Genomic DNA, 27138 nt, shown 5'->3' on the forward strand with positions numbered 1-27138 from the left:
GTAATGTGCTAAACTGTGTTTTAGGGACTGTACTAACAGTACCTAACTGACCATTGGTATACTTTAGAACAACGGTCATGAATAATTACATTACTTTGAAGGAATTACATTTTTAGTGATAATATACGGATTGGCATAAAGGAATGACGGCAAGTTATGTTTATTAAAATATCTTCCTTCAGTATTGGAGTTAAGTCAATGTAATGACACGAGAAATGACATTACTACTGGCAGTAAATTAATTAGAATGATATAATCAGAAATGACAGAAAGAATGACGGAAGATAATGAAGTGATTAAAAAAGGCACACCATTATAATATAAGGCACATAAACCATTATAAACCCTAAACCTACGAACGGATTTATTTTTTAAGTTATGGAGTTTTATTTCCTTTAATGGTTACTTTATCGAGACTTTGGTCACGAATTTAACCTTATTTTTCTAGAGCCACATATCTAACTATTTTGGCTCAGCGATCCAAAGAGAATCTTGGCCTCCGAAAGGAGAGCGTGCCACCTGTCCCGATTCTGCGCAACTTCCTGCCAGTTACTGACGCGAAGCTGAAGCAGATCCGCCGTCACACTGTTTTCCCAGCGATACCTGGGCCGACCCACCGGAGAGACACATTCATATTAAAATATTTCTGATTAGTGAGATCGATGGAGTAAAAACCGTGGCATTTTTTGCTCCTTTTTTTGAGTGCATATTCCCATAAACCCACAAGCGTCTATGTGGCCAATATGATTCGGAGAGAGGTCAATTAATAGGTACCTATTTAGAATTTGGAATGGATCAAAGTGGCTACTTCATTCATAATATTACCTGCACGGTATAGAATCTTCCGTCACCACAAGCTACAATTGGTACGAAAGGCTCAAATGTCGAACACACCCCCGTTACGACATCCCTTACGAGTATGCCACTAGCTTTCCTGCGGCTTCTAGCAATTATACCAGCTTCCACAAACGCTTATGCAAACTTTACCAAGCTTCACAAGTAATTATAGTTATTAAATAGCGACCCGCTCCGGCTTCGCACGGGTAAACCTTAGCAAATTACGTACTTAAACCTTCCTCAAGAATCACTCTATTGATAGGTGAAAACCGCATGAAAATCCGTTGAGTAGTTTTTGAGTTTATCGCGAACATATAAACAGACAGACGCGACGGGGGACTTTGTTTTATATAGTTAGTCCAAGAAAAGTCTGCAGCGATTTTTAGAGCACGCAAGTGCAACTGTTATTTATATGTCATAATTTCATAAATGTTTGACGTTTAAAATAACACTTACACTGCGTGGGCTATCAAAATCGCTGCAGACTTTTCTTGGTCTACTCTAAGTGATAAACAATTGAATAACGCCTCGCGTACTAAAATATACACTGTTAATCTCTTGTCAACCTTATTGTGATGCCGTAAGGACTACGAATGGTCAGCATATTTCTGCTAGTACACACCTCAAGCTTTTGTCTTTTGGAAAGTAAACTTAACCGTTAACGACATAAGGTTGTTTTTGCAACGGTTCGAGTTTGACGTTTGTTATTAAAGAAGGAACGGTCAATTCATAGCCCTTAACAATTTATTATTGAGGCAATACACGGAATACTTGGTTATGTCACAATAGGTAGTTGGTATGAGCTAGGTAAGTACCTAAATTATTAATTGATCTGCATGCAACTTTTTAAGATATAAGTATAATAGTACGAACTTTCAACCCTATTTGGACTCGCTTATCAACTTAAATGTCATGTGCCACTGTGAATATGTATGTCACATGACAGAAAATATTATTCTGTAACGTGCAATGTAAACAAAGATATGTCACAATGTACTTATGATACTCTTTCTTTGGAATAAAGATTGCGAACATAACTTTGGAGCATTAATTTTTTTTGAAGTGAAAACTTCTTTAGCGGCGCTGAGCACTTTTTGAGGTGGGGAAAAAATGATAAACTCGATTCAGCGTAACGCGTAACGCGTAACGTAACGGTGACGTCATGTGTCACGGACAAAGTTATTCACCAAAGAACTTTAGTCATAACGTATCATAATCAGGTCAATTATTTAAAACTGGACTTTTATATTAAGCAATAAAGCTCAATGTTCTAATCTTGTACGGGCTAAAATACGAGGATCTCACAGTTACATTCTAACTTTATATCACTCAAATATAATTCAATAAAGCTACATCTTGATGAAATCGCTAATAAAAGTGAACTCTAGTACTGGTGAATAAAACTCAAAATATCATGACCAAAATATATTTAGATGCGGGGTCTGCAAGGTAACTTTACAATTTCTATTCGAATTTTAAACAATTAACGCTACAAATTTAAGCTTACTGGCCAGCAATTTCGGAACTAAAGTTTTTCAATAGAAAGGAGGATGGATCAATTATACATAGTGCTGCAGACATTTTGGACTAGTCATTGAGTTTTCACTTCTGTCGGCACTCCCGGAGTGCAACCCGTTGTTTTTTATTAGCCTATGTGTGTGTCCCACAGCTGGGCAAAGGCCTCCCCTCTCCCTTTCCAATCCTCGGACACCCAGGATACTTCGCGCCATTAGCCATTGGTGCATTAAATAAAAAAAACCTATTTAAATGTAAAGATTTTTAGTACCTTTCAATTGTAAAAATATCTTTGACCTTGGCTGTACACTCAAAATGTCCTGGCACAAATATAAACGCAATAATAAAAAAACTGGTTTCATATTCAAATGAACCATAATAAACCAAGAAACATGTCAAAATGAGCGTTAAAAACATCCCTTATTTAAGTTAACTTTTGTCATGGAAATGCCCAGATTGCCGCATTGTCATTTAAATGGGCTAATGGCGGGGAAACGGTGGTTTATAATTTTATCGTCCCGGGACTTTACATCTTGGTTTGCGTCTTTTTAATAAATTTGCGATTTTATATTTTCTTGTCGGTGTTACAATTTTTAACAGTAAGTATATGGGGCATTATTTATGAAAAGGGACCTTATTGTCGATGGCGCTTACGCCGCACAGCGTCGCGCGGCATTGTATTTATATATCGGAGCATCGTTAATAATGGCGTAAGCGCCATCGACAATAAATATTTCAAGATAAAGCCACCGTATCTCCTTATACTGGTTATTAGGCTATTTAAATATTTTATAGTGATTTTTAGGGTTCCGTACCCAAAGGGTAAAACGGGACCCTATTACTAAGACTTCGCTGTCCGTCCATCCGTCCGTCCGTCCGTCCGTCCGTCCGTCCGTCCGTCTGTCACCAGGCTGTATCTCACGAACCGTGATAGCTAGACAGTTGAAATTTTCACAGATGATGTATTTCTGTTGCCGCTATAACAACAAATACTAAAAACAGAATAAAATAAAGATTTAAATGGGGCTCTCATCCCAAGTAGCACAGATAGCTCTATAACTACTCACTTTTAGTTCTATCTAACGCTCTGTGCGTATTAAGACACTTATAAGAGCACACTCGTGGTCCTACAGCTGTATAATAGATCTCAGTGATATTTATATAGCTTAGGGCTGATTAAAAGCTGCATTACGGCTCTGAAAACTACCATTAATATGCAAAGAGTGATATAAAGGTATATTTGCTACGACCCTATACAGCTTTAAGGGTTATCAAATGCTTTAACCGTTATAAGGTCTGTTTAGTGGATAAAATTACGCCATGTGCTGTATAAGGAGGTAATTGTGGACTTTTATTACGTTGACTTATTAAGGGAGCACAAGTGAACTATTATGAAGCTAATAGACGTATAATGGAACACATGTGGCACATAATACAGCTTGTCGCTTAACATGATTACCGCTAAGCAGCTTTTATTACACTGACTTTTAAGGGACCATGAGTGAACTAATATGAAGCCAATAGACGTATAATGGAACACAAGTGGCGCATAATACAGCTCATCGCTGAACGTGTTTACCGCTAAGCAGCTTTTATTGCGCTGACTTTTTAAGGAAGCACGAATGAACTATTATGAAGTCAATAGTCGTATAATGGAACACACGTGGCGCATAATACAGCTTATCGCTGAACATGTTTACCGCTAAGCAGCTTTTATTACGCTGACTTTTAAGGGAGCACGAGTGAACTAATATGAAGCTAATAGACGTATAAATGGAACACATAGGGCATGGGCATAATACAGCTTATAGCTGAACATGTTTACCGCTAAGCAGCTTTTATTATTCTGACTTTTTAAGGAAGCACGAATGAACTATTATGAAGCCAATAGACGTATAATGGAACACATGGGGCGCATAATACAGCTTATCGCTGAACATGTTTACCGCTAAAGCAGCTTTTATTTCGCTGACTTATTATAAGGGAGAACGAGTGAACTATTATGAAACCAATAGACGTATAATCGAACACATGTGGCGCATAATACGGCTTAGCGCTGAACATGTTTACCGCTAAGCAGCCTATTATACTACCATTGGGACTGTCTGCATAGCGGCTGTTTAAACGTTCACAAGATGCCTTATAATTGTTTAGAGGTTCACTCGTGTATCGAAATAACGACTTGGACTGTATAGTGGTTCACTTAAGTATCTTTGTCAGATATATAACAGTCGTATGCTGCATATTAGAATTTTAAAGGTTCACGTTGCTTTTTAACATTGACCGCCATTTTATTGTATATAACCTACAAAATTGAAATTGCTTTTCCAACTTTTAAGGGTAACAATAAGGTTTTGTGCCTGAGTTCTTAACCTAAATCATTAGTTTAGTACTTCCTATAACGTATTATTAACTTTTTATCTCATAATTCTGTCCAAACCACTGAAATAGTTTTTACACATAGCTTATTTATATCATTTATTTAAATAAATACTGATTATTTTCGTGGCGCACTGAAATTTTCTTAGATAATGTATATATATAATGTCAATAAACTTGCATTCCCAAACATCTTTCTCGCATTAATATATAAAAGATCATGTACAAACATTTAACTAAACACTTTAACAAAATGACTTATGGTGTCGTTGCGCTTAACGTTTTTGTTTCAATATAAATATGTTCACCTCTGCGTTCGTCGTCACTATACGAAATATAATAGCTGATTTTTAAGGCAGAGGTGTAAAAGTATGTTATTAATTATCTTTTATTCAGCCCAACGTCAATCTTTCCCGGTATTAGGGCGCACATGTGAAATATTAGCTGAATAAAGGGTAACTGGTGGTCTCTTACCCAGTCAATATACATCTCTTATAACTCCTGTTACCCCTTATAATTCCGTTAAATTGCTGCTACAACGCTCTTAAGTAGCTATGTGAACTTAAGGCTGCCTAATTTGTGCCCATTTAAGAGTTATAAAAGCTGAAAAGACGCTTATACAGCTCTTATGCAGCTTTTATATTCCAGCTTCAAGCGTATTCGGACTTCATTATGCGGCTGCTATACAGCTAATCTGTGCTACTTGGGATACAACAAACGTGATTTTTGACCAAAGTTAAGCAACGTCGGGAGTGGTCAGTACTTGGATGGGTGACCGTTTTTTTTTTTGCTTTCTTTTCGTTTTTTTTTTTTTGCATTATGGTACGGAACCCTTCGTGCGCGAGTCCGACTCGCACTTGCCCGGTTTTATTTTTTGTAATTTTTACTCAGAAGATAATAAAATAGTTATTTGAAAGGCCGATATAAACTTACATTTAGACATCAAAATGATATCTAAAGAATGTCATTTAGCTATCCTTCAGAATAGTATTGGCCTCCCTACCAATTTAGGTTTTATCAAGTTGGCACCCGCAGCAGCAAAAGGGGTTAGGTTAGGGGTTAACCCGTGGCTATATTTACGTCTGTTCCTCGCCTCAATACGGCCGAGTGCATTTTTGACGTGGTCGCGACGCTAACGAAGGATAAGTGACCTTAATGCACCTCCATTTTAAATTGTCTGAGTCATAAATAAATACTTATGGCGTTCAGAAACGCGCTACAAGCCTCGTTTAGCTATTAATCGTATGTCTTATTATTTATGAAGTACTTTTTTTTAATAAAAATACATTTATTTAAATGTGCTTAGTGCCCCCCTAAAATTTATTTCATTTAACTTCTGAACTAAAAAGTGGCTTACAAAATAGACACACAGACAGACATGACGAAACTAATATGGGTTCCGTTTTTGCCATTATGACTACGGAATCCTAAAAAGAGGTTCTACACGGCAAAAAACCGTAGTTGGTAGTGTACTATCGAAAAAAATAATATTAGGACTATCAGCCCGATCTCCTATTTTGAATACCTTGTTTTCATATCACTACACCTAACAAAACAAAGTCCCCCACCGCGTCTGTTTGTATGTTTGTGTGTTTTTATGTTCGCGATAAAATCAAAAACTACTGAACTGATTTTCAAGCGGTTTTAACCTATCGATATGTAGAGTGATTCTTGAAGAAGGTATGTGTATAATTTGTTATCCCGTGGGAAGCCAGGGCGGGTTGCTAGTCCATAATATAGTTAATATTTAAATTAATTTCCTAATGTATATATGTACTGTCGGTATTATCACGTTACACGTAAAGTTGTAGCTGCCTACGGCGTAGAGGGTCTACGCCGCGGGGAATGGCGTAGCGCACAAGCGTACTACGAGCACTCGTGTTTCTGGCTTGAAGCTCCTTGCGGGTTCAATTTGATACAACAGTTTTTAGATATCTTGCGTTTACGCAAATTAATCCTATAAGAAATTAATATAACCATGATTAAGTATTAAGTCTATTTTGGAATAATACAGGGCGTTTTTCGAACAACTAGCCATATTGTGCGAGGTGATTATATAGGCCATACTGAACAACTTTTCCTATGGGACCAACTTCGAAAACCCAAAAAAAAATTTGGCCTTCCCGTAGAAAACGTCGACATCCACTCGACCAAAATGTATTCAGAAAACGGCCAAATATTTTTTTTGTGATTTCAGAGTTGGTCCCATAGTAAAAGTTGTTCAGTATGGTCTACATAATCACCTCGCACAATATGGCCAGTTGTTCGAAAAACGCCCTGTATTTCCGAAACGTATTTTTTTAAATAATGTGCTTATGTACTAAAAGGCTAACCTGTAATTTTGGAATAATACTGCAACTTCCTGTATACTCGTAAGTACTACTTTGGGGCTATTCACAAATTACGTCATTTCAAATTAGGGGGGGGGGGGGGGTCTGGACATAGGATGACGGTAGCATGAAGTAGTAGGAAATGGGGTCATTTGAAGCATGATTTTTGGATGATTATAGGGGGGGGTCAAAAATCGACAAAAATCGATGACGTCATTTATGGACAGCCCCTTTCGTATACATACATAGTTAAGCATTCATGTAGGTAGGTATGCTTACGATGATTGTTCCTCATAATATATATATATAATATTAAGAAGAATATTGAGATAAATTTTGCTTAGAAATACAATGAAAATATTAACCATACACAATAATTCGAACCGCAATGTAAAGCAATACAAAAGTTACTAGATACGAGCTTTTTTAAGTAACTGTGAACGCTTGTTTTCATGTAATGTTATGTCTCGTAATGTTTGCAGTACATTGCTGCTCGGAAAATTAATTACGGGGTCATAATTAGGTAAGTGTATCTTAAAAAAACTTCTTAATTAATGATTACACGAATAAATTGTACATCTGGTTTAACTTATCACCCGTATTGGATTTACACACTACACCGTGTTTTTTTTTTATTTCCGTTAATTTCAAGGGTGCATTCCTGAGCTTAAATCAAGTAACTTTCTCAAAGACACCGATGTTCTAATTAAGTCAATTTCGGAGATAATCCATAATTTATTTTTTTCCTATAAGACCTCTACAAGCGTGTACACTTGCCTTAGGGCCGGCTTACATATTGATTAGTGTTTAGAATGAGTTCATACATTTGCTACTAAACTTAAGTACAATCTCGGTCGATTGATGTACGAAATGACATTGATATGTCACAGATGGCTGCTATTTAACTGATCACCAGATTTAGTAAAATTTAATACCAAAAAAATCTATTTTACCACCCTAAATTCATGAATGATCACCAAAATTATAACACCATTTTAATGTGAAATGATTACCAATTTTATTACATTTTACTATCCTTTTAAAGGAAATGACACCAAAATAATCATTATTAACCCAAAAATAGTCAATGATTACCAAATTTCAATCCCCATTTTAATGTGAAATGATAACCAAATTTTTACATCTTGCTATCCTATTAAAGAAAATGACACCAAAATAATCATTGTAAACCCAAAAATAGTAAATGACCACCAAAATTAGAACTCCATTTTAATGTAAAATGATAACCAAATTTTTAAATCTTGCAATCCTATTAAAGCAAATGGCTCCAAAATAATCATTGTAAACGCAAAAATAGTAAATGATCACAAAATTGTAACCACATTTTAATTAAAAATGTGCAATCATTTAATATATCGTTATCCTATTAAATTAATTAATCCACTTCGTCACCTTTTTCTAGTAGCATTTTATTTCTGTAACAGTCGCAGTTCTAACCTAACCTAACCCACTTTTCTAGTAGCATTTTGTTTCTGTAAGGATCGCAGTTCAAACCTAACCTAACCCACTTTTCTAGTAGCATTTCTTTTCTGCAAGGGTCGCAGTTCAAACCTAACCTAACCCACTTTTCTAGTAGCATTTCGTTTCTGTATGGGTCGCAGTTCAAACCTAACCTAACCCACTTTTCTAGTAGCATTTCTTTTCTGCAAGGGTCGCAGTTCAAACCTAACCTAACCCACTTTTCTAGTAGCATTTCGTTTCTGTATGGGTCGCAGTTCAAACCTAACCTAACCCACTTTTCTAGTAGCATTTCTTTTCTGTAAGGGTCGCAGTTCAAACCTAACCTAACCCACTTTTCTAGTAGCGTTTCGTATCTGTATGGGTAGCAGTTGAAACTTAACCTAACCTACTTTTCTAGTACCATTTCATTTCTGTAAGGGTCGCAGTGCTAACCTAACCTAACCCACTTAACTGATAGCAGTTTAACTTACTTTTCTAGTAGCATAACGAAATGCTACTAGAAAAGTAGATTAGGTTAGGTAGGTATGCGGTGCGGGCTACGGGGGGTTGAGCGGGAGGGGCTAGTAATTTTGGCATCAGTTTACTTTATTTGGTAATACTCGTATGTATAAATTTTTTGGTAATCATAGTGGTTTATTTAGGTGAAAATATCGCATTAATTTGGTCTTCAAGATTTGGTGATCATTAATGATTTTTGGTGATCATTCAATATATTTGGTATTTGAATACAATTTGAAGTGCAGTCGTAATTAAAGTGGTGGTACTTTTGTATTTTTAGGCCTTATTTTTTTGGTGTTCAGTAATTTTTTTTGGTAAGCATGATTTTTTTATTTAGGGTACCAAAGTATTTTTTGGTGGTCATTATATTTGTAGCCGTCACAGATTTCAATTGTTTGGTTGAGTTAAATGTAATGCCCGTGTTACAACAACGCTATATGCTACATTTAATTACTTTTTAAACAAAAAAAAAACAAAAAAAAATTTTTTTTTTGAAAATTAACTATGCCATTTAGTTCTTATAAACGTACTTAACTATACCCCGAAGTTAACGGAATTCAATAAAAACACGGTGTATAGTAAATATCATAAAGGTGGCAAATAGGTCAACCATGTACATTGAGGGACACGTGTTTCATTTAACCCTTTATACACACTTTAGTTAGTTAATTAAAACCATAAACCAATCCGTATATACATAGCGACCCTGTTGACCCTTTTTGTATAGAAACTGAAAACCACATTTCGATTTAGCTACATTAAGCGTCAATATTATTTAAACAAGCCACTAACCCATTTCAACCAATCCAAGACTTTATTGGTAAATAGATTTTTCACTACTAATATTATTCTACTGAGACCGCTATATTTATCTACTGAGACCGCCATTTTAAGTCTAAAGCACACCGTCAAGTATTACACTGACAGGAGCACGCCTGTATATGCGTGCTTCCTCGATCTGTCTAAAGCTTTTGACATGGTGTCCTATGGTATCCTGTGGGATAAACTATCATCATGTAAGGTCCCGCGTGAAGTGGTAGATATTTTTAAATATTGGTACGGCAACCAGACCAATACGGTTAGATGGGGGGTAGCACAGTCGGAGGCATATAAGTTGAAATGCGGGGTGAGGCAGGGGGGTCTAACCTCACCGAAGCTTTTCAACTTGTATGTTAACGGGCTGATAGAGGAGCTCAGCAGAATGCCGGTGGGGTGTTATATCGACGGCGTCAGCGTGAACAACATAAGCTACGCCGACGATATGGTGCTGCTGTCCCCCTCTGTCAGTGCACTCAGGAAAATGCTGGGTGTCTGTGAGGCCTACGCAGAAAATCACGGTCTTATATACAACTCCAAAAAGAGCGAAGTCCTAGTTTTCAGGTCAAACAAAATGAACCCTAAGCATGTGCCTTCTATAGCTTTGAAAGGTAATGACCTACAGAGGGTTTCACATTTTAAGTACCTAGGACACTATGTGACGGAGGACCTCAAGGACGATCTCGATTTGGAGAGGGAACGAAGGGCATTAGCGGTCAGAAGCAATATGTTGGCTCGTAGGTTTGCCCGTTGCTCAAAACAAGTTAAAATCACCCTTTTTAAGGCGTTCTGCCAAGTATTCTACACGGGTAGCCTATGGGTCAACTACACGCTGAAAGCCTATAATGCCCTTCGTATCCAGTATAATGATGCCTTCAGAGTCCTGTTGAGGTTGCCACGGTTCTGTAGCGCGTCAGGAATGTTTGCCGAGGCGCGTACCGACGACTTTTATGCGATCAGGCGAAAGCGGGTCGCATCCCTGCTAAACCGCATCCGACGCAGCGACAACAGGATACTGAAGGTAATCGCTGACAGACCAGATAGTTCCATCCTGTGCACTTGGGTCAAAATTATTATTTAAAAAGATATATTTAATATTTTTAGGAAATTTGTTTATTTCTATTTGTGCTTTTGACATGAAATCATTATTTATATGAATAACAATATTGTGACATCCTTCAATTCAATTCTAGACAATTTTATTTTACTTGTTATTTATTATACATATATCCATGATTCCAATTAATTTTAATTTTATTATAAATCTTGATCTCATTGTCAAAATATTGTGTTAATGATTAATTTTAATGTACTTACTAACATCTAGCTGTAATGTATTATGGTACTAACAATATTGTATGGAATTTTTATATTCTGAAATAAAGATATTTTATTTTTTATTTATTTTTTATTAATATTATAAATTCGGAAGGATCTATCGGCCCTATTCGAACTTTAAGATATGTCAAATATTACGTCTAGATGTCTAGATGTACGTACGAAGATAGTTTCGAGTCTTGAAGAGAAGGTTATTCGTCGACCGCCATATTAGTAACATCGCCTCGTGGTTAATTTCTTTGTTTTAGCTCATTAATGTTGTTTAAAGTGTAATATTGATAGCGTATTATGCAGTAAATTAATGTGGAAGTGTGCAGATAATGAAATATTAATCATGAAACGCGTTTAACTTCCATTCTGACGTCAACGCCGGGCCGGGTAGCCCACGCGGATGCTTATAAAGTCCAGCTATCACCTTACAAGAGCTCAAAGCCCATGGAAGTACCGAACAACGTCGTCCTCTACGAGCGTTTGGTATTTCTACCTCTAACCGTGGCTGGCTAGAGCCCTAGAGGCCATAATTCGATAGCTTTATACCGTACACTGGGTGAAGTTTATTTATTACAAACAATAATATTAATTCGATCCGACGTGGGATCCACTTTGACGTTGGCGAAATCATCGACATTATCGATGGAGCCATATTACCCAATTTATTGAGTCTTGAAGAAGAGCATATCACACTTTTATATCATGAAAATCATCATTATAATTTGATGATATATTATGCTGACGAAAGCGGCAAAAACAGGTACCTTATGTTCTCAAGTTAAGAGTCCCCAGCAAGCTCGGTTCTCCATACAAACATAGTTATGCTCTCATTTTAAAACGACTAGCTAGATTGCTCTGAAACTTTGTGCTTACAATAGGATAAGATATATCGAGTCCTGTAATTAGTTTATGTAGGTAGCTTCAGATACCATAGTTATAAAAACACAGCGAATTTAAGTTTTTCATAAAAAACTTGTTTTTGCTCTATTTCGTTTCTTTTATAAGCTGGAGCTATACAAACTAATTACAGGACTAGATATACCTCATGTCATTGTATGTGCAAAGTTTCATTACAATCCAACACGTAGTTTTAAAATGAGAACGAAATTCCGATTCTAATGGGAAGGCAAAATTCGGCCGAGCTTGCTGCGGACTCTTAAACTACTTCGATAAAATAAGGCTTTAACCCTTTACTAATGCAAAAGCAATGACTTACCCTTTCATAAAAGTAGGTTACCCACATCTTGATAAAAGAAAACAGTATAGAAAAAACAATTGATAGTGTTCATAGTATTTTAGAGAAGAAATTCTGCATTGCAAGCACTGTTAATTTGATAATTTTACTTTGTTAATGAAAAACTTACCCTACCTATTAATAAAACAGGTGATCCACATCTACATCTTGATATAGAAAATATATAATGTGAATACTTATACTTTTAATAGGAACCGGGTAATTATAAAATCGAATCGCTTGACTAATGAAAAACTTACCCTATTTACCAAAACAGGTGAACCACACTTTCAAACTTCCCTAACAAAGGGTACACAACACAGCACAGATACAGGTGGCACATATCGCGGGGGCGTGCGGCCGTGGGGGTGCCGCGCCGGACACTGAGGGGTGCCCCGTACGGCGCCACAGAGTTGAGGGCTAGACTGGTGATAGTCTTGGTAGGAACTTCGTTTTATTTTCTTTATATTAAAGGAAAACGAGAATTCACTAAAGGGGCCCACTGATTAACAGTCGGTATCGGCCTGTCAGTTAGAACAAAATTTTGACAGTTCCGAGCAACTGACAGGCCGATATCGGCCGGCGGACTGTTAATCAGTGGGCCCCTTAAGACTCGAACACCGGTCCAATCACTGCTACTAACTGAGCTACAGACGCTTACCAGCTAAATATTGACGAGTGGCTGCAATTTCTTTGTCTACCCCAAACATTTTTATAAACTAATTTCGGGTAGTTTAGTGGTGTTTTATTTATATCTCCGTTGACATTGGGACATTAGTCTTTCCGTGACCACAGCTGGTGCAACTCAGCTGAAACGTTGGAATTTAAGGTACAAACAATGAAATTATATCGCGGTAGACCCGTTTGTGTAATATGTGTACAAAATGCGAGAGCTTAAAGTGTTATATTATCCGTATGTGTTCTTTATTCTTTATTCAAACAAGTATAAGTTTACAGCTAGGTACCTAGACATACTGGTGTTGGCGCGAGCGAGACGCGCGATAATTAAATAACATGATTCAAGTATCGTTCTGATATCAGTGCATGTACGTATGAATTGGCCTGTATACTGACTTACAGAGCAATTTTGAGCAGTAGCTCAAATCATTTCATCGGTTTTCTCACAGAGCAATCTCCATTTTAGGCATAATTTCTCACCCCGATAATCTTTGGCATGTTAGTGCCGTGCGAGCGAGTCGGCGATACAAAATAGGCTTCGAGCTGTTGTTTGACCAACTTTTCTTCGCGGAATAAAATATGACCCCGGCGGCCTGCTGGCGAATCAGGCAAATATGGTAATTACATATATAAGTTTGGCAAGTTCGCATGACTTTCGGCCTGATTCGATCTTTAAGATGCGTTAAAAATTACTAAAGATACGGGATATGTCACTGTCAAAAGTGACGCTACTTCCAATAAAAACGTTTTGACACTGACATGATGATATTTTTGACCTATCTTAAAATTCGAATTCGAATCAGGCCGTTTATTAGTGTTTTTTTCATGGAGTTGTATGCGATGTTGTATGTTTGTTTCACCTACTGGGGCAGTCTAGAAATGTGTCGGATAGTTGACGGTATTTTTTTAGAGTTCCGTACCCAAAGGGTAAAAACGGGACCCTAACTAAGACTCCGCTGTCCGTCTGTCCGTCTATCCATCCGTCTGTCTGTCACCAGGCTGTATCTCATGAACCGAGATAGGCAGTTGAAATTTTTACAGATGATGTATTTCTGTTGCCGCTATAACAACAAATACTAAAAACAGAACATAATAAATAGTTAAGTGTGTCCCCATACAACAAACGTGATATTTTTCTCCGTTATTTGCGTAATGGTACGGAACCCTTCCTGCGCGAGTCCGACTCGCACTAGGCCGGTTTTTAGACTCTGTTAAAACTAAAAGCCGATATTTATCATGACGACGTATGATGATATAGCTTTTTCAACGCTATGTATTGTACCATCAGCCGCAAAAGCGCATGTCGACTTATCAATGAATTCATACATAATTTCTCCATGCAATTTCGCAGCTTACTGTACTTAATACATAGCAATACTGCGGGTTATTAGGATAGCGAAATTAAAGTATATACAGTAAGCAGCACAGACAAGGGGCCAAATTCGACATGTACAACGGTCGGATTTCGCGTCAATTGAAATTCAACTGTTGAAGTTCATTTGAAGTTCATCAAGTGCGGAAGTTCATTTGGTCCAACCAATAATTTAACAAAAAACAACTTTGTTTTATTATTACTTTAAGGTTTATAATGGTTTGGTTTGGTTGTCACCTAACTGTAGATTGCTAATGTCAAATTTAGAAAAGTAATGATTCGATTCAACGGAAGTTCAACATGCGACGTCAAAAGTGGCATGTCGAATAAGCCCCAAGTTTCTATGAGGGGGTCGGTTAGCTCTGCAGCTTACTGTACATAAATATTCAAAACGAAACTTGTAAAATTGTAATGAAATTCTCCGTTGAACATTATAAGATAAAATTTTAGTGTTATTTTAGATGTATATATTTTGTTATATTTATGTTTGTTATATATATATTATATGACATATATTTTGGTTCTAATTTAGTTTGTATTATAAAGTTATTCAAAAACATTTTTTTAGTATTTAAGATTTTTATTATTGTATTGAATCACGCTCAAGTATTATTTCAACCAATCCAATCAATCTGGAAAAACAATTACATTAAAACCAACTAAATTATTTCCAAATTAAAACATGTTTATGCTGCGTTATAAAATTATAATTACATTTTGCCAGGAAACCATTGATGGAAAATGATGTTCGCCGCTGCTCGTGAGTAATATTATTTTGCATAAAATTAAACACTAGAATACAAACAATAGTACATTACGATACAAGTGTGAAAAATAATGATAATTTTGGAGCGCGCACAAAGAGCGGTTCTAAAGGTCTGTTTGGGGCGTCCCCGTCGTTATCCAACAGCTGAACTCTTCAAAGAAGCCCAAGTCATGAGTGTTCGCAAATTGTTTTTGCTACGTGCTATCTTATATACTCATATTATGGCCAGTCGTCTGCCGGATCATCACTCGCTCACTTCAAGTAGAATTTACAGTATCCCTAAACCTCGTGTTCTCACTCCCTTTGCGCAGCGCTTCTCGGCATTTCTCTTCCCGCACATTTACAATAAAGTAGTTAAAATTTGTGACATTAGGCACTGTAACGTATATGAGGCAAAGAATCGTATATTAAACCTGCTAAAGTCTTGGAACTACGAGGAATCAGAAGAAATTCTGAATCCTTCCCAAGTGACTCCTTACTCCACGTACTCATAGGATTACCTCTTCATTCCTCTTCGAGTTCAGTTTCAGTTTTTCATAATGCTCGAACACACTGAAATCTAACAAACTTTTACATTCATTACATTCTTAGATTTTCATTCACACACTTTCCACTCCCTTCTCACAACAAGCTTACAAACACACTAGTTCACATCCTCTTTCTTTCCTAATTCCTATTCTTATGTTTAATATATTTATAATTTTTTATCACTGGTAACTCGTGAAGATCATGACCCCCGCGATACAGGCCATGCCTAGTGCGGGGTTCACTGTAACGTGCTTGTTAAACTTTTACTGTCAATAAAAATATTGTTATTGTTATTGTTATTGTTAGTAAATTCAACACCGGGGAGTGTAATCGACACGAGTTTCAAGTTAGGGCCCGACCACATGTCCACGGTGCGGCCCAGGCCACCGTGTAATAGTTTGATAATTATGATGTGATATATTGTCAGTACTGCAAATATTCAAGTTTTCATTTTATTGATTTTGACGAATGACGACAAATATGCGTCACAGTAAATTATCGATAGAAAATAATTGCAAATAATCGTCTTAAAATCACCATTTCATAAATAACTTTCCTTGTAATCGAAGTGAAAACTGGATGAAAAGTGAAGTTTCCGAGGCTGAAAGGCATCATTTCAGCCTCGGAATATTGGCGCTTTCACTGCGTACGAGCGCCAAACTACCTCGACTGAAATAAGTGTCTTTCATCCCTTGGTTAACAATCTACTATTTATAATTTACTGTGACGCATATTTGTCGTCATTCGTGAAAACTTGAATATTTGCAGTACTGGCAATATTTCACATCATATCAAAGTATTATACTACCATCATTTTTTTATTATCCTCCAAAATAGTAATTTTATTTAGAACATATCAAGCTTGTTTCACTTAATGTAGGTACTTACATATGTTTGCAATAAGAAATCCGCAACGCAGGCTTCGTCCGGTGGCTACAAATGCAAATCAGCAACATGCCTCGTCCCAAACATACCAAGGATGATATCCGCAACAGGCTTCGTCATTATAAAATCTAAGTTAAACAATATTTAACCGTCATGAATCGTACAATGGTATTTTTAACGACCATGTCTACAATTTTTTTAATATTTGTTTTTATTTTTGTATCGGCAACCTAAGTAGCCCTGCTATCTACCACAATCCTTAAAAATACCAGAATACATGTAGTTTTTACAAAAAAAATAATCAAAGTTAGTTTATCCTTAAAATTTTAACTTTCAGTCCACTTTCACTCATCGTGGTGTACAAAAAAAGTACTGGCACTACTATGGCAAGTATTGTAGAAAGTTGACGCAATTAACCAAGATTCCAAAATGGTATAAAGGCTCCGTCACACATGAGCGTTTTCAAAGCGCGGCGTGAGCGGAGCGCGATGCGAGCGTGACGGGAGCGCGTCGCGCGCGCGATCTGCGCTTGGACGCAGCGGCTCACCGGCGCGCCGCGCGCGCGACCCGCTTTGATCACGCCCGCGCAGTCACACACAACACAGCGCGTGTTGCGAGCGGTCACTCGATTACTGAACGTTGGACGTTGGGAAGCATGATCATGGACGTTGAATAGTTTCACGAGCGTTTTGTAGCCTGCAGCAGTATATTGCGACAATACTGCCGACTGCATTACTGCAGCAAATGTCAAATTCGATGATGCTGACCGAATTTTTGATATTTGCCTCAGTAATTCAGTCGGCAGTAGTGCATGCTGCAATACTGCTGCAGTATAGCTGCCGACTGCATTACTGCCAAAGTTGATGTATTTTAAACCGCTTCACAATAAAGGTTCTCAGTTTGACCCGTATGTATGTTTGTTCGCGATTATCTCGCGTTTGGCTGAACCGATTTTGATGCGGTTTTCAGAAAAGTGTGTTACATGGAATATGGCGTACCACAAGGGAGCGTCTTAGGACCCCTATTGTTTTTAATTTATATTAATGACATCACCAGTAGTACCCAACATCCAATGATACTTTTCGCAGACGACAGCACAGTATTTATAGAACATGATCAAGCCCGTGACTTTGAATATGATATCAATACAACTTTTCATAACATTATTCACAATGGCAATGGCTTGTTGACAATAATCTAAAAATAAATTTGGAGAAAACGAAATTCATGCAATTTACTCAAAGAAAAACAGTTCCAGATATAAGCATAGAATACGAGGGGCAAAATATTAACAAAACCCTAACACAAAAGTTTTTAGGGATTCACATAAACCACAATATGTCGTGGGAGACGCACTGCACAGAAGTTTGCAAAAAAATGTTAAAGTTTTCCTACGCTCTATATCGGTTACGGAAAACAGCTGATCGTAGTACTGTCTTAACAGCCTATCATGGATTTGTTGCATCCACTTTACGATATGGGATAATATTTTGGGGCAACTCAACATACAAGAATGTATTATTCCTAGCCCAAAAGAGATGTATTAGATCAATATGCGGATTAAAACGATTCGAAAGCCACCAGTCCCTTTTTAAAACACTCAATATTTTAACGTTGCCATCTCTCTATATATATGAGTGCTGCGTATTTGTTAACTCAAATCCTGGTCTTTTCCAAAGTAGAGAGCCCCCACAAGGTTTCAGTTTACGTCCTAGGAACCCTGGTGTTCACCTAGAAGCTTGTCAAACTAGCCTTATGCGCAACAACATTGTAACAATGGGCCCAAAGCTGTACAATAAACTACCATCTGACTTCAAAAGTACTAGTCCAAAGAAATTTAAAAGGTTATTGCGCAAATTTCTTTTGGAAAAATGTTATTATAATGTTCAAGACTTTCTGTGTGATAGCAGTATGTAATGAGATAGTGACATTTAAATTATTACCTAATTATTCCTAATTTTAATTGAATATTATACTGAGAACATTGTAAGTTTTTATTACTAGTTTGTAGGTAGGTATATTATGTTAAGGTCAGTTGACATTTATAATTTTTAAATTTATTTTTCCAGTTTGTAACTCATAGTTTAATTGTAAATAATTGTATTACTTAGCTATATTTTAAATATCGTAAGCCGTAAAGGTACATCATAGCTGCTGCATTGAAAAAACACCCTATCACCTGTACTTTTACACCTATGATGACGAAATAAAATTATTGATTGATTATTGATTGATTGATTGATACATTCTGGAGAAGGTTTTAGTATACATAAATCTGAGCTGATGCTGAACCCTGGCTGTACCTAGTGGAAGTCAGGTTTGGTGCAACATAGGCCCACGCTATTTTGGTCATCCGTCACATCTTGATGAGCACTTGGGGGAGCAGTACCCAAGATAGAGCTGATGCTGAACCCTGGCTGTACCTAGTGGAACTCAGGTTTGGTGCAACATAGGGCCACGCTATTTTGGCCATCCGTCACATCTTGATGAGCACTTGGGAGAGCAGTACCCAAGATAGAGCTGGTGCTGAACCCTGGTTGTACCTAGTGGAACTTAAGTTTGGTGCAACATAGGCTCACGCTATTTTGGTCATCCGTCACATCTTGATGAGCACTTGGGAGAGCAGTACCCAAGATAGAGCTGATGTTGAACCCTGGCTGTACCTTGTTGTACTCAGGTTTGGTGCAACATAGGCACACTTTGTTTTGGTTAACCGACTTGTCGTCGTGTGCCTGTTGCAGAGTTCCACTAGGTGGTCATCAAGATGTGACGGATGACCAAAATAGCGTGGGCCTATGTTGCACCAAACCTGAGTTCCATTAGGTACAGCCAGGGTTCAGCATCAGCTCTATTTCAGGTACTGCTTTCCCAAGTGCTCATCAAGATGTGACGGATGACCAAAATAGCGTGGGCCTATGTTGCACCAAATCTGACTTCCACTAGGTACAGCCAGGGTTCAGCATCAGCTCAGATTTATGTATACTAAAACCTTCTCCAGAATGTAACAAACACTTTTCTGAAAACCGCATTAAAATCGGTTCAGCCAAACGCGAGATAATCGCGAAATACATACATACGGGTCAATCTGAGAACCTTTTTTTTTGAAGGCGGTTAAAAATGTTTTTTTTTTACTTCTATAAAATGACCTGTTTGATATTTCCTGCAGTAATGCAGTAAACTACGTACAGAAGGTGTTAGATTAGATTAAAAAAACTATTTTAGGCAATAATTGCTTCTTTAGAAAGATCGGTGCGGGCGGGTTGTGAGCGCGGCGCTGGCGGGCCGCGAGCGTGATGTTGGCGCGACGCGCGAGTTCCGCCGGCGTCCGCAGAGCGCGATGCGAGCGGGACGCGAGCGGCCCGCCAGCGCCGCGCGCGCCGCTTTCATCGCGCCCCGGTCACGCCACGCTCGCAAAACGCCTATGTCTGACGGAGCCTCTAGGAAAACTAAGCGCAGAATAAAAAAAATTAGAGTAAATGTTCGAATTGCCTGCCACCGGCATTAATACAGACACGACATATCTTTAAAAATGGTCGTTTGATTAGTCGTGCATATCTTCTACCATTGATATGATCCGCAGCCTGTGTGATTCTTTGGCGAAGCTCGTCCAATGTTTCAATGGGTTTTGAGTAGAGTCTGTCTTTGAGACAACCTCAGTAGAAGAAGTCCAGGGGGTTTAGGTCGGGCGAACGGGGTGGCCATAAGATGGGACCAAGTCGCCCGATCCAACGCCCTGGATACTCTTGATTGAAGTATTCTCGCACATTACGGGCATAGTGAGCTGGGCAACCATCATTTTGAAGCCACATGTTTTGGTAATAATCACGCAAAGAGGTTATCATTTCAAGGATCGATTCGCTATGATTTTTAAAATTTTGGACTATAATTTGTGATTTGTGTTTTGTGAATTGGACTTTTGGGGTATTTTGGATTGTTTAGCGTTTATCATGCCGCTACCGTATACACCGTTACAATACGCTAATATGCATCTCATTTATGGAGAATGCCGATGCAATGCTAACGCAGCTAGCAGATTGTATCGAGAAAGGTACCCAAATGCTCAAAGATACCCGGATTATCGGGTATTTATTAATGTGCATCAAGCGTTTGTGTGCTCGCAATCGGTGTGGTACTCGTTTACCATCTGACAGGAGAAACGCTGGAAGAGGTAGATTGGAATGCGATGAAGTGCTTCTCAATGAAATAGAAAACGATTCAACTACCTCGGTACGTGCCATAGAACTAGCTACGGGAATCCCAAAAAGTACCTACTGCTCATCGAATTCTAAAACGTCACAGGTTTCACCCATATCACTACAGGCGTGTGCAGACGTTATTACCGCGGGACTATCCACTACGGGTCGAATTTTGCCGTGTGATGCTGCAAAAGCATAGGGAAGATCCCTAATTCTTAGATAAAGTTCTATGGTCGGATGAATCAACCTGCAAGAAAGATGGCTATTTGAATCTTCACAACTTACATGGTTGGAGCAATGAAAATTCGCACCTGATGAGAAAAGACAAATCCCAATATCAATTTAAGATTAACTTATGGACGGGCTTATTAAATGGAAAAGTAATTGGGCACTTTGAGTTACAAGGAAACTTGAATGGCGATAGTTATTTGAACTTTTTGCAAAACGAATTGCCCGACTTATTAGAAGACGTGCCTCTACGTGATTATTACCAAAACATGTGGCTTCAAAATGATGGTTGCCCAGCTCACTATGCCCGTAATGTGCGAGAATACTTAAATCAAGAGTATCCAGGGCGTTGGATCGGGCGACTTGGTTCTATCTTATGGCCACCTCGTTCGCCCGACCTAAACCCCCTGGACTTCTTCTACTGAGGTTGTCTCAAAGACAGACTCTACTCAAAACCTATTGAAACATTGGACGAGCTCGAAAGAATCACACAGGATGCGGATCATCTCAATGGTAGAAGATATGCACGACTAATCAAACGGTCATTTTTAAAGCGATGTCGTGTCTGTATTAATGCCGGTGACAGGCAATTCGAACATTTACTCTATTTTTTTTTTATTTTGTGCCTAGTTTCCCTAGAGTATTATACCATTTTGGAATCTTGGTTAGTTGCGTCAACTTTCTAAAATACTTGCCATAGTAGTGCCAGTACTTTTTTTGTACACCACGATGAGTGAAAGTGGACTGAAAGTTAAAATTATAAGGATAAACTAACTTTGATTAATTTTTGTGTAAAAACTACATGTATTCTGGTATTTTTAAGGATTGTGGTGGATAGCAGTGTTACTTAGGTTGCCGATACAAAAATAAAAACAGAAATATTTTAAAAATTGTAGACGTGGTCGTTAAAAATACCATTAGGGGTGTCGATTTTCTTTTTTTTTTGTAATTCCATAATAAATTGAGATATTTTTTTTTTCTTTTTTTTCCTCGAGTAGTCATGATCAGGTCCATCTTCTGGTGCCAGCTTATCGTTGAATTTTGGGACACGTTGTATATGTGTCGTAGTCAGATCGTATAATCCGCCGTATTACATTACGGCTAGCCGTAATCAAAAACAGGGGCGTTTTGAAATGCGGCGGTTCGACGATTAGCTGGATTGTCATTGCGATACGTTCTTCAATAAGGCGGCCAACGTTTAGCCGCATCGTACTACTATTTTAGATTGTAGAGTGACCAGTTCTTTCGGTCGCCTACGTAACGGGAGTTTGACAATGTTTGCAATTTAATTTATTTTTACCATGGTCCCACCGCACTACATGTGTTTATTTTCCAAAACATTTCCTTCGCAACTTAAATAGACGGAGCCCCGCAAGGGGGCTCCTATTTCTGGGCGGTTTGCCCTTCGGGCATCTGAAGCTACCTAACGAACCTAACCTACTTACCTATACCTACGCTTTTTTCCCCAAAGTGTAATGTCTTCACGGACGTCTCACTAAATCAATAGGTAGGTAGGTTAGGTTCGTTAGGTAGCTTCAGATGCCCGAAGGGCAAACCGCTCAGAAATAGGAGCCCCGCGAAGCGGGGCTCCGTCTAGTTAAGTTGCGAAAGAAATGTTTTTTGAAAAGAAACAGTCCGACGAACTCCAGATTTGATGGACACCCCAGCGTTTGTCAGGCAGCGCCACGGGTGTTAAAAATGGGAACTAAAAACTGTCAAAGCGGCGGCTAATGACTCGCTGTATTACATTACGGCTAGCCGTGTTGAAGAACGTATGGCGCCGAATACATTCCGGCGGATTCTCATTCAGCCGCATTCAATCCGGCTAATCGTTAAACCGCCGCATTTCAAAACGCCCCTGTTTTTGAAAACGGCTAGCCGTAATGTAATACGGCGGATTATACGATCCGACTGCGACATATGCTTTGCTTTCCTGCCACATGACAGGACTTCCACTTGAATAATTAAAATTAGTTTTCAAAATTCATTACTATGGTTATGTTACAAGATTGGATACATATATGTATCTTCGTTTGGTGTTTAAAGAATATATATTTTTTGTAGTTGCCTTGCTTTTTACTTTTGCTGCCACACTCAAGCCCAATGCCACTGAAGACCAGCAGGTGGAGGAATGGGATCCAGCAAACCTCCGAAAGGCTATTTACGAAAAGCTTTCCAAAGTCCTGATTGAAAAGGAATCAAAACCTGGAGAGCCACTGCAAGCAGTCAACTGGCCTCTGGCACATTTCATAGACCGCTACCTTGACGAGGCTGAGGCCCATGCTCCCTCCACTACACCTGACACCTGGACCATCAACGATCATACTGAACATTATGATCTGATAGAAAATTTCTTGAAAGATGAGACAATAGAAAAGAACAGCACTAAGCTCGAAGATTTTATGTTTAAAGACTTCATAAAGAAATATGAACCAGCTGTTGTTTGGGAGGAGACTGAAAAAGCGCTGGGACGAAACTATACAAATAATCTTAAATTCTTGAAAGGCTTGGACTCGACAGATGAGCTGCTCAACCTCAGTATCTCAGGCAGCGGCCGTCGTTATTGGAATAACCAGTGGCCAATGGGAACGCCGACTCAAAAGCCGCCATTTTATCAAAATGAAAACATGAAAAAAGGTGACGGTGAAGCCGCTACGTACATAATGAGACAATTCATCTACCATGCTAGGAACAGAATGTCGCTCATGCAACAACTAAGAGATAAATACCGAGCAACAGCGCTGTACAAGATGGGATACCTTTTTGCTAAAACTGATTACGCATGTAAAATTTTCGGTTCTCTCGCATTCAAAGCGTTCTCAGATTGTTCGATGACGCGTTATAAAATATTTGGAAAACACCGTGTATACAAAAGTTATATGGATGTAGCGTACAGTATTGAGCGGTTGATATCCAGGTGGTTTGATATAGACATACTGAAAGACCTGTTGGTATCGAACGACAGGATAGCCCGGAACGTGTTGTTAAAGGACAAGAACCTCACCACGCCTAAGATGGTCGTTGAGGCTTTTAATGAAATGTTTATTGACTAAGGATTTAGTCACTAAAAACTACAGGATTTTGTAGGATTTAGTCACTAAATCTTACAAAATCCTGAAATAAAAAAAAAATTCTTGAGTTTAATGTTAATAAATCCTAATGCTTAAAGGTAAAGTTATTTGATTAGCACCTAAAAATTCTTCATTATATTTGAGATATATGGTGTTTTAAGACTCCGCAGCGAGCTCGGTTCTCAATGCAAAGATTGCTCTGGAACTTACTTACAATAGGATAAGGTAGTTATATCTATGCCTGTAATTAGTTTACGTAGCTTAAGATACCATAGTTAATAAAATACAGCGGACTTAAGTTTTCATACAAAACTTGTTTTTGCTCTAATTCGTTTGTTTTATAAGTTGGAGCTTTATAAAAAAATTACAGGCATAGATATAGCTCATGTCATTTGTATGTGCAAAGTTTCATTACAATCCATTCAATCCAACACGTAGTTTTAAAATGAGAACAAAACTCCGTTTGTATGGGGTGATGATATTCGGCCGAGCTTGCTGCGGACTCTTAACTCATTTAACAGAGTAGCCCTTTGCGTTATCTAATTTCTCATTAAACGATCGATCATTGAACGATTACCCTGACACAATTCTACCCTGACATCATTTTGTTCTGAGTTGGGCCTAGCAATGCACTCACGAGAACTTTCCAAAGTGGCGAAACTTTCCACATGAGAATTTCTCGGTAAGTTATGAGAATGTTCTCGAGAACGAGAATTTATTTATTTATCGTAATGATATCTATAACCTCCAATTACTCAAGACTATTGTACCTACGAAAATTAAATATAAACATATAAAAATTAATTCTACATGAATACCTAGACTCCTTAACTCAAAAAATCTTTTTAATTTAAGATTAGTAGTTAAATTTGTAAATATGCATGCCTTTTTATGAAATAAACAGATTAAATTGATTTTCTTTATATGCATAATAACATTTAGTTTTATGTTATGCCTATTTAAACTTTATTTCAACTATATTCTCTTGTTAACAATAATTTCCATGTTGCAAGAATGTTCTGAGAACATTCTCGAGAACGTTTCCGCTTTTTGGGAATGTTCTGCAATTTGTACATTGCTAGTTGGGCCCCACATATACAGGCAACATGTGACAAATTAGCCTCTGCGTGTTACGCATTGTCCAGAATAGCACCCGTCTGTCTGCTGAAGACCTAAAAACGGTATTTCCACTCGATTCTATTGCGGGGTATGGATCTTTGGGGCACGGCTGCTGAGCGCGACAGAGTATTCAGGATGCAAAAACGCGCCCTGCGTATAATCGATGGAAAACCTGTAGACTACCCAGCTCAGAGTTTGTTTAAAAAACATAAAATACTTACTTTACCATGAAAATCAAAAATCAAAATCAAAAATATACTTTATTCATGTAGGCCTAGCAACAAGCTCTAATGAATCGTAATTAATCTTAATCTAATTATCAGAGCAATTTATAGATGTTAATATTATTCCATAATAAAATTGGATTATTATACATATCAAATTTAACACTAAGAATTTCACAAAAGAATCGTCAAACATTAAAAAGATTGTATAAAAAATACTAGTCTAGAATTTCTAGAATAAAATCTAAATGTCAAAAAAAAAAGCATAAGTAACAGAAAGAAAAGAAGTAGATAGTATTACATCGGAATATCCATTTCCTCATCAATAATCAAATATACCTAACAAATAAATAATCATTTCGAATAACAATTAATCCCACGTTGTAATATCATTCATGTAGTCTTGTGTGGTATAATAAGCTTTCGAAATAAGTTTCCGCTTTACATAATTCTTAAATTTATTAATAGATAATTCAGTAATATGGTTTGGAAGTTTATTATAAAATCTTACACAATTACCCATGAATGATTTTTTAATTTTATGGAGCCGAGTGAAGGGCACTGCGAGCTTATGTTTATTTCTAGTATTAATATTATGAATTTCACAATTTTTCCTAAAATTTATAATATTTTTATGTACATACAGAATATTCTCATAAATGTATTGACAGTGCACTGTCATTATGTCAATTTCCTTAAATTTATCTCTAAGTGAGTCTCTATGGTTCATTTTGTATATTGCTCGAATAGCCCGCTTCTGCAGAACAAAAATGGTATTTATCTCTGAAGCACCGCCCCACAGTAAAATACCATATGCCATAATGCTATGGAAGTAACTAAAATATACTAATCGAGCTGTTTTCACGTCAGTTAACTGACGGATTTTGCTCACTGCAAAAGCTGCAGAGCTCAGTCTATTCGAAAGAGTAGCAATATGGGGACCCCACTGGAGTTTAGAATCTAAAGTTATACCAAGAAAAACTGTACTATCAACTAATTCCAATTCCTCATCCTTCACAATGACACTTGTTTGCACATGCCTTACGTTACTACTAGTGACAAACTTAATACATTTAATCTTTTTCTCATTTAACAATAAATTATTAACATTGAACCAATTTACTACTTTTGAAATGGCATTGTTTACATCATTGTAAGCTTGTTGCTGTCGTTTGACTTTGAAAATAAGTGAGGTGTCGTCTGCAAACAATACTATATCATGGTGGGTCTTAACAAGGAATGGCAAGTCATTTATGTAGATAAGGAACAGGAAAGGCCCCAATATTGACCCCTGTGGTACACCCATAGAGACCAATGACCCAGGTGATCGCTGTCCATTCACATCGACCCTTTGTATTCTACCATTTAAGTAGGACTTAAGTAAATTCAGTGCCGATCCTCTAACTCCGTAATAATGAAGTTTCCTGATTAATGTTTCATGACAAACACAGTCGAAGGCCTTAGATAAATCACAGAAGACACCTAAAGCATCTCGTGACTCCTCCCAGGCATCGAAAATATGCTTAATTAGCTCAACACCGGCATCGGTTGTTGAGCGACCCCGTGGAAAACCAAACTGCTTATTATGCATCAAATTATTAACGTTAAAATGTCGTACTAATTGAGAAAGAACTAATTTTTCAAAAATCTT

General features: G+C 37.7%; 2 protein-coding genes across 5 annotated transcripts in view; one reads left to right on the forward strand and one right to left on the reverse strand.

The window, feature by feature from the left end:
- LOC134795644 (uncharacterized) overlaps positions 1 to 12843 on the reverse strand; it is a 439378-nt gene extending 426535 nt beyond the window's left edge. For all 4 annotated transcript variants that reach the window (XM_063767547.1, XM_063767546.1, XM_063767545.1 and 1 more), the window contains exon 1: positions 12681 to 12843. The gene's annotated coding sequence lies outside the window, so the exon portion shown is untranslated. The remainder of the gene's footprint in view (positions 1 to 12680) is intronic.
- Positions 12844 to 15193: 2350 nt separating this feature from the next.
- Positions 15194 to 24233, forward strand: LOC134795703 (uncharacterized). Its single transcript, XM_063767639.1, has 2 exons — positions 15194 to 15230; positions 23138 to 24233. The coding sequence occupies exons 1-2, from the start codon at positions 15212 to 15214 to the stop codon at positions 24124 to 24126; spliced, it is 1008 nt and encodes a 335-aa protein (XP_063623709.1). The 5' UTR covers positions 15194 to 15211; the 3' UTR covers positions 24127 to 24233.
- Positions 24234 to 27138: the final 2905 nt, after the last annotated feature.

Source organism: Cydia splendana, chromosome 12 (assembly GCF_910591565.1).
Source record: "Cydia splendana chromosome 12, ilCydSple1.2, whole genome shotgun sequence".
NCBI classification, from domain to species: domain Eukaryota; kingdom Metazoa; phylum Arthropoda; class Insecta; order Lepidoptera; family Tortricidae; genus Cydia; species Cydia splendana.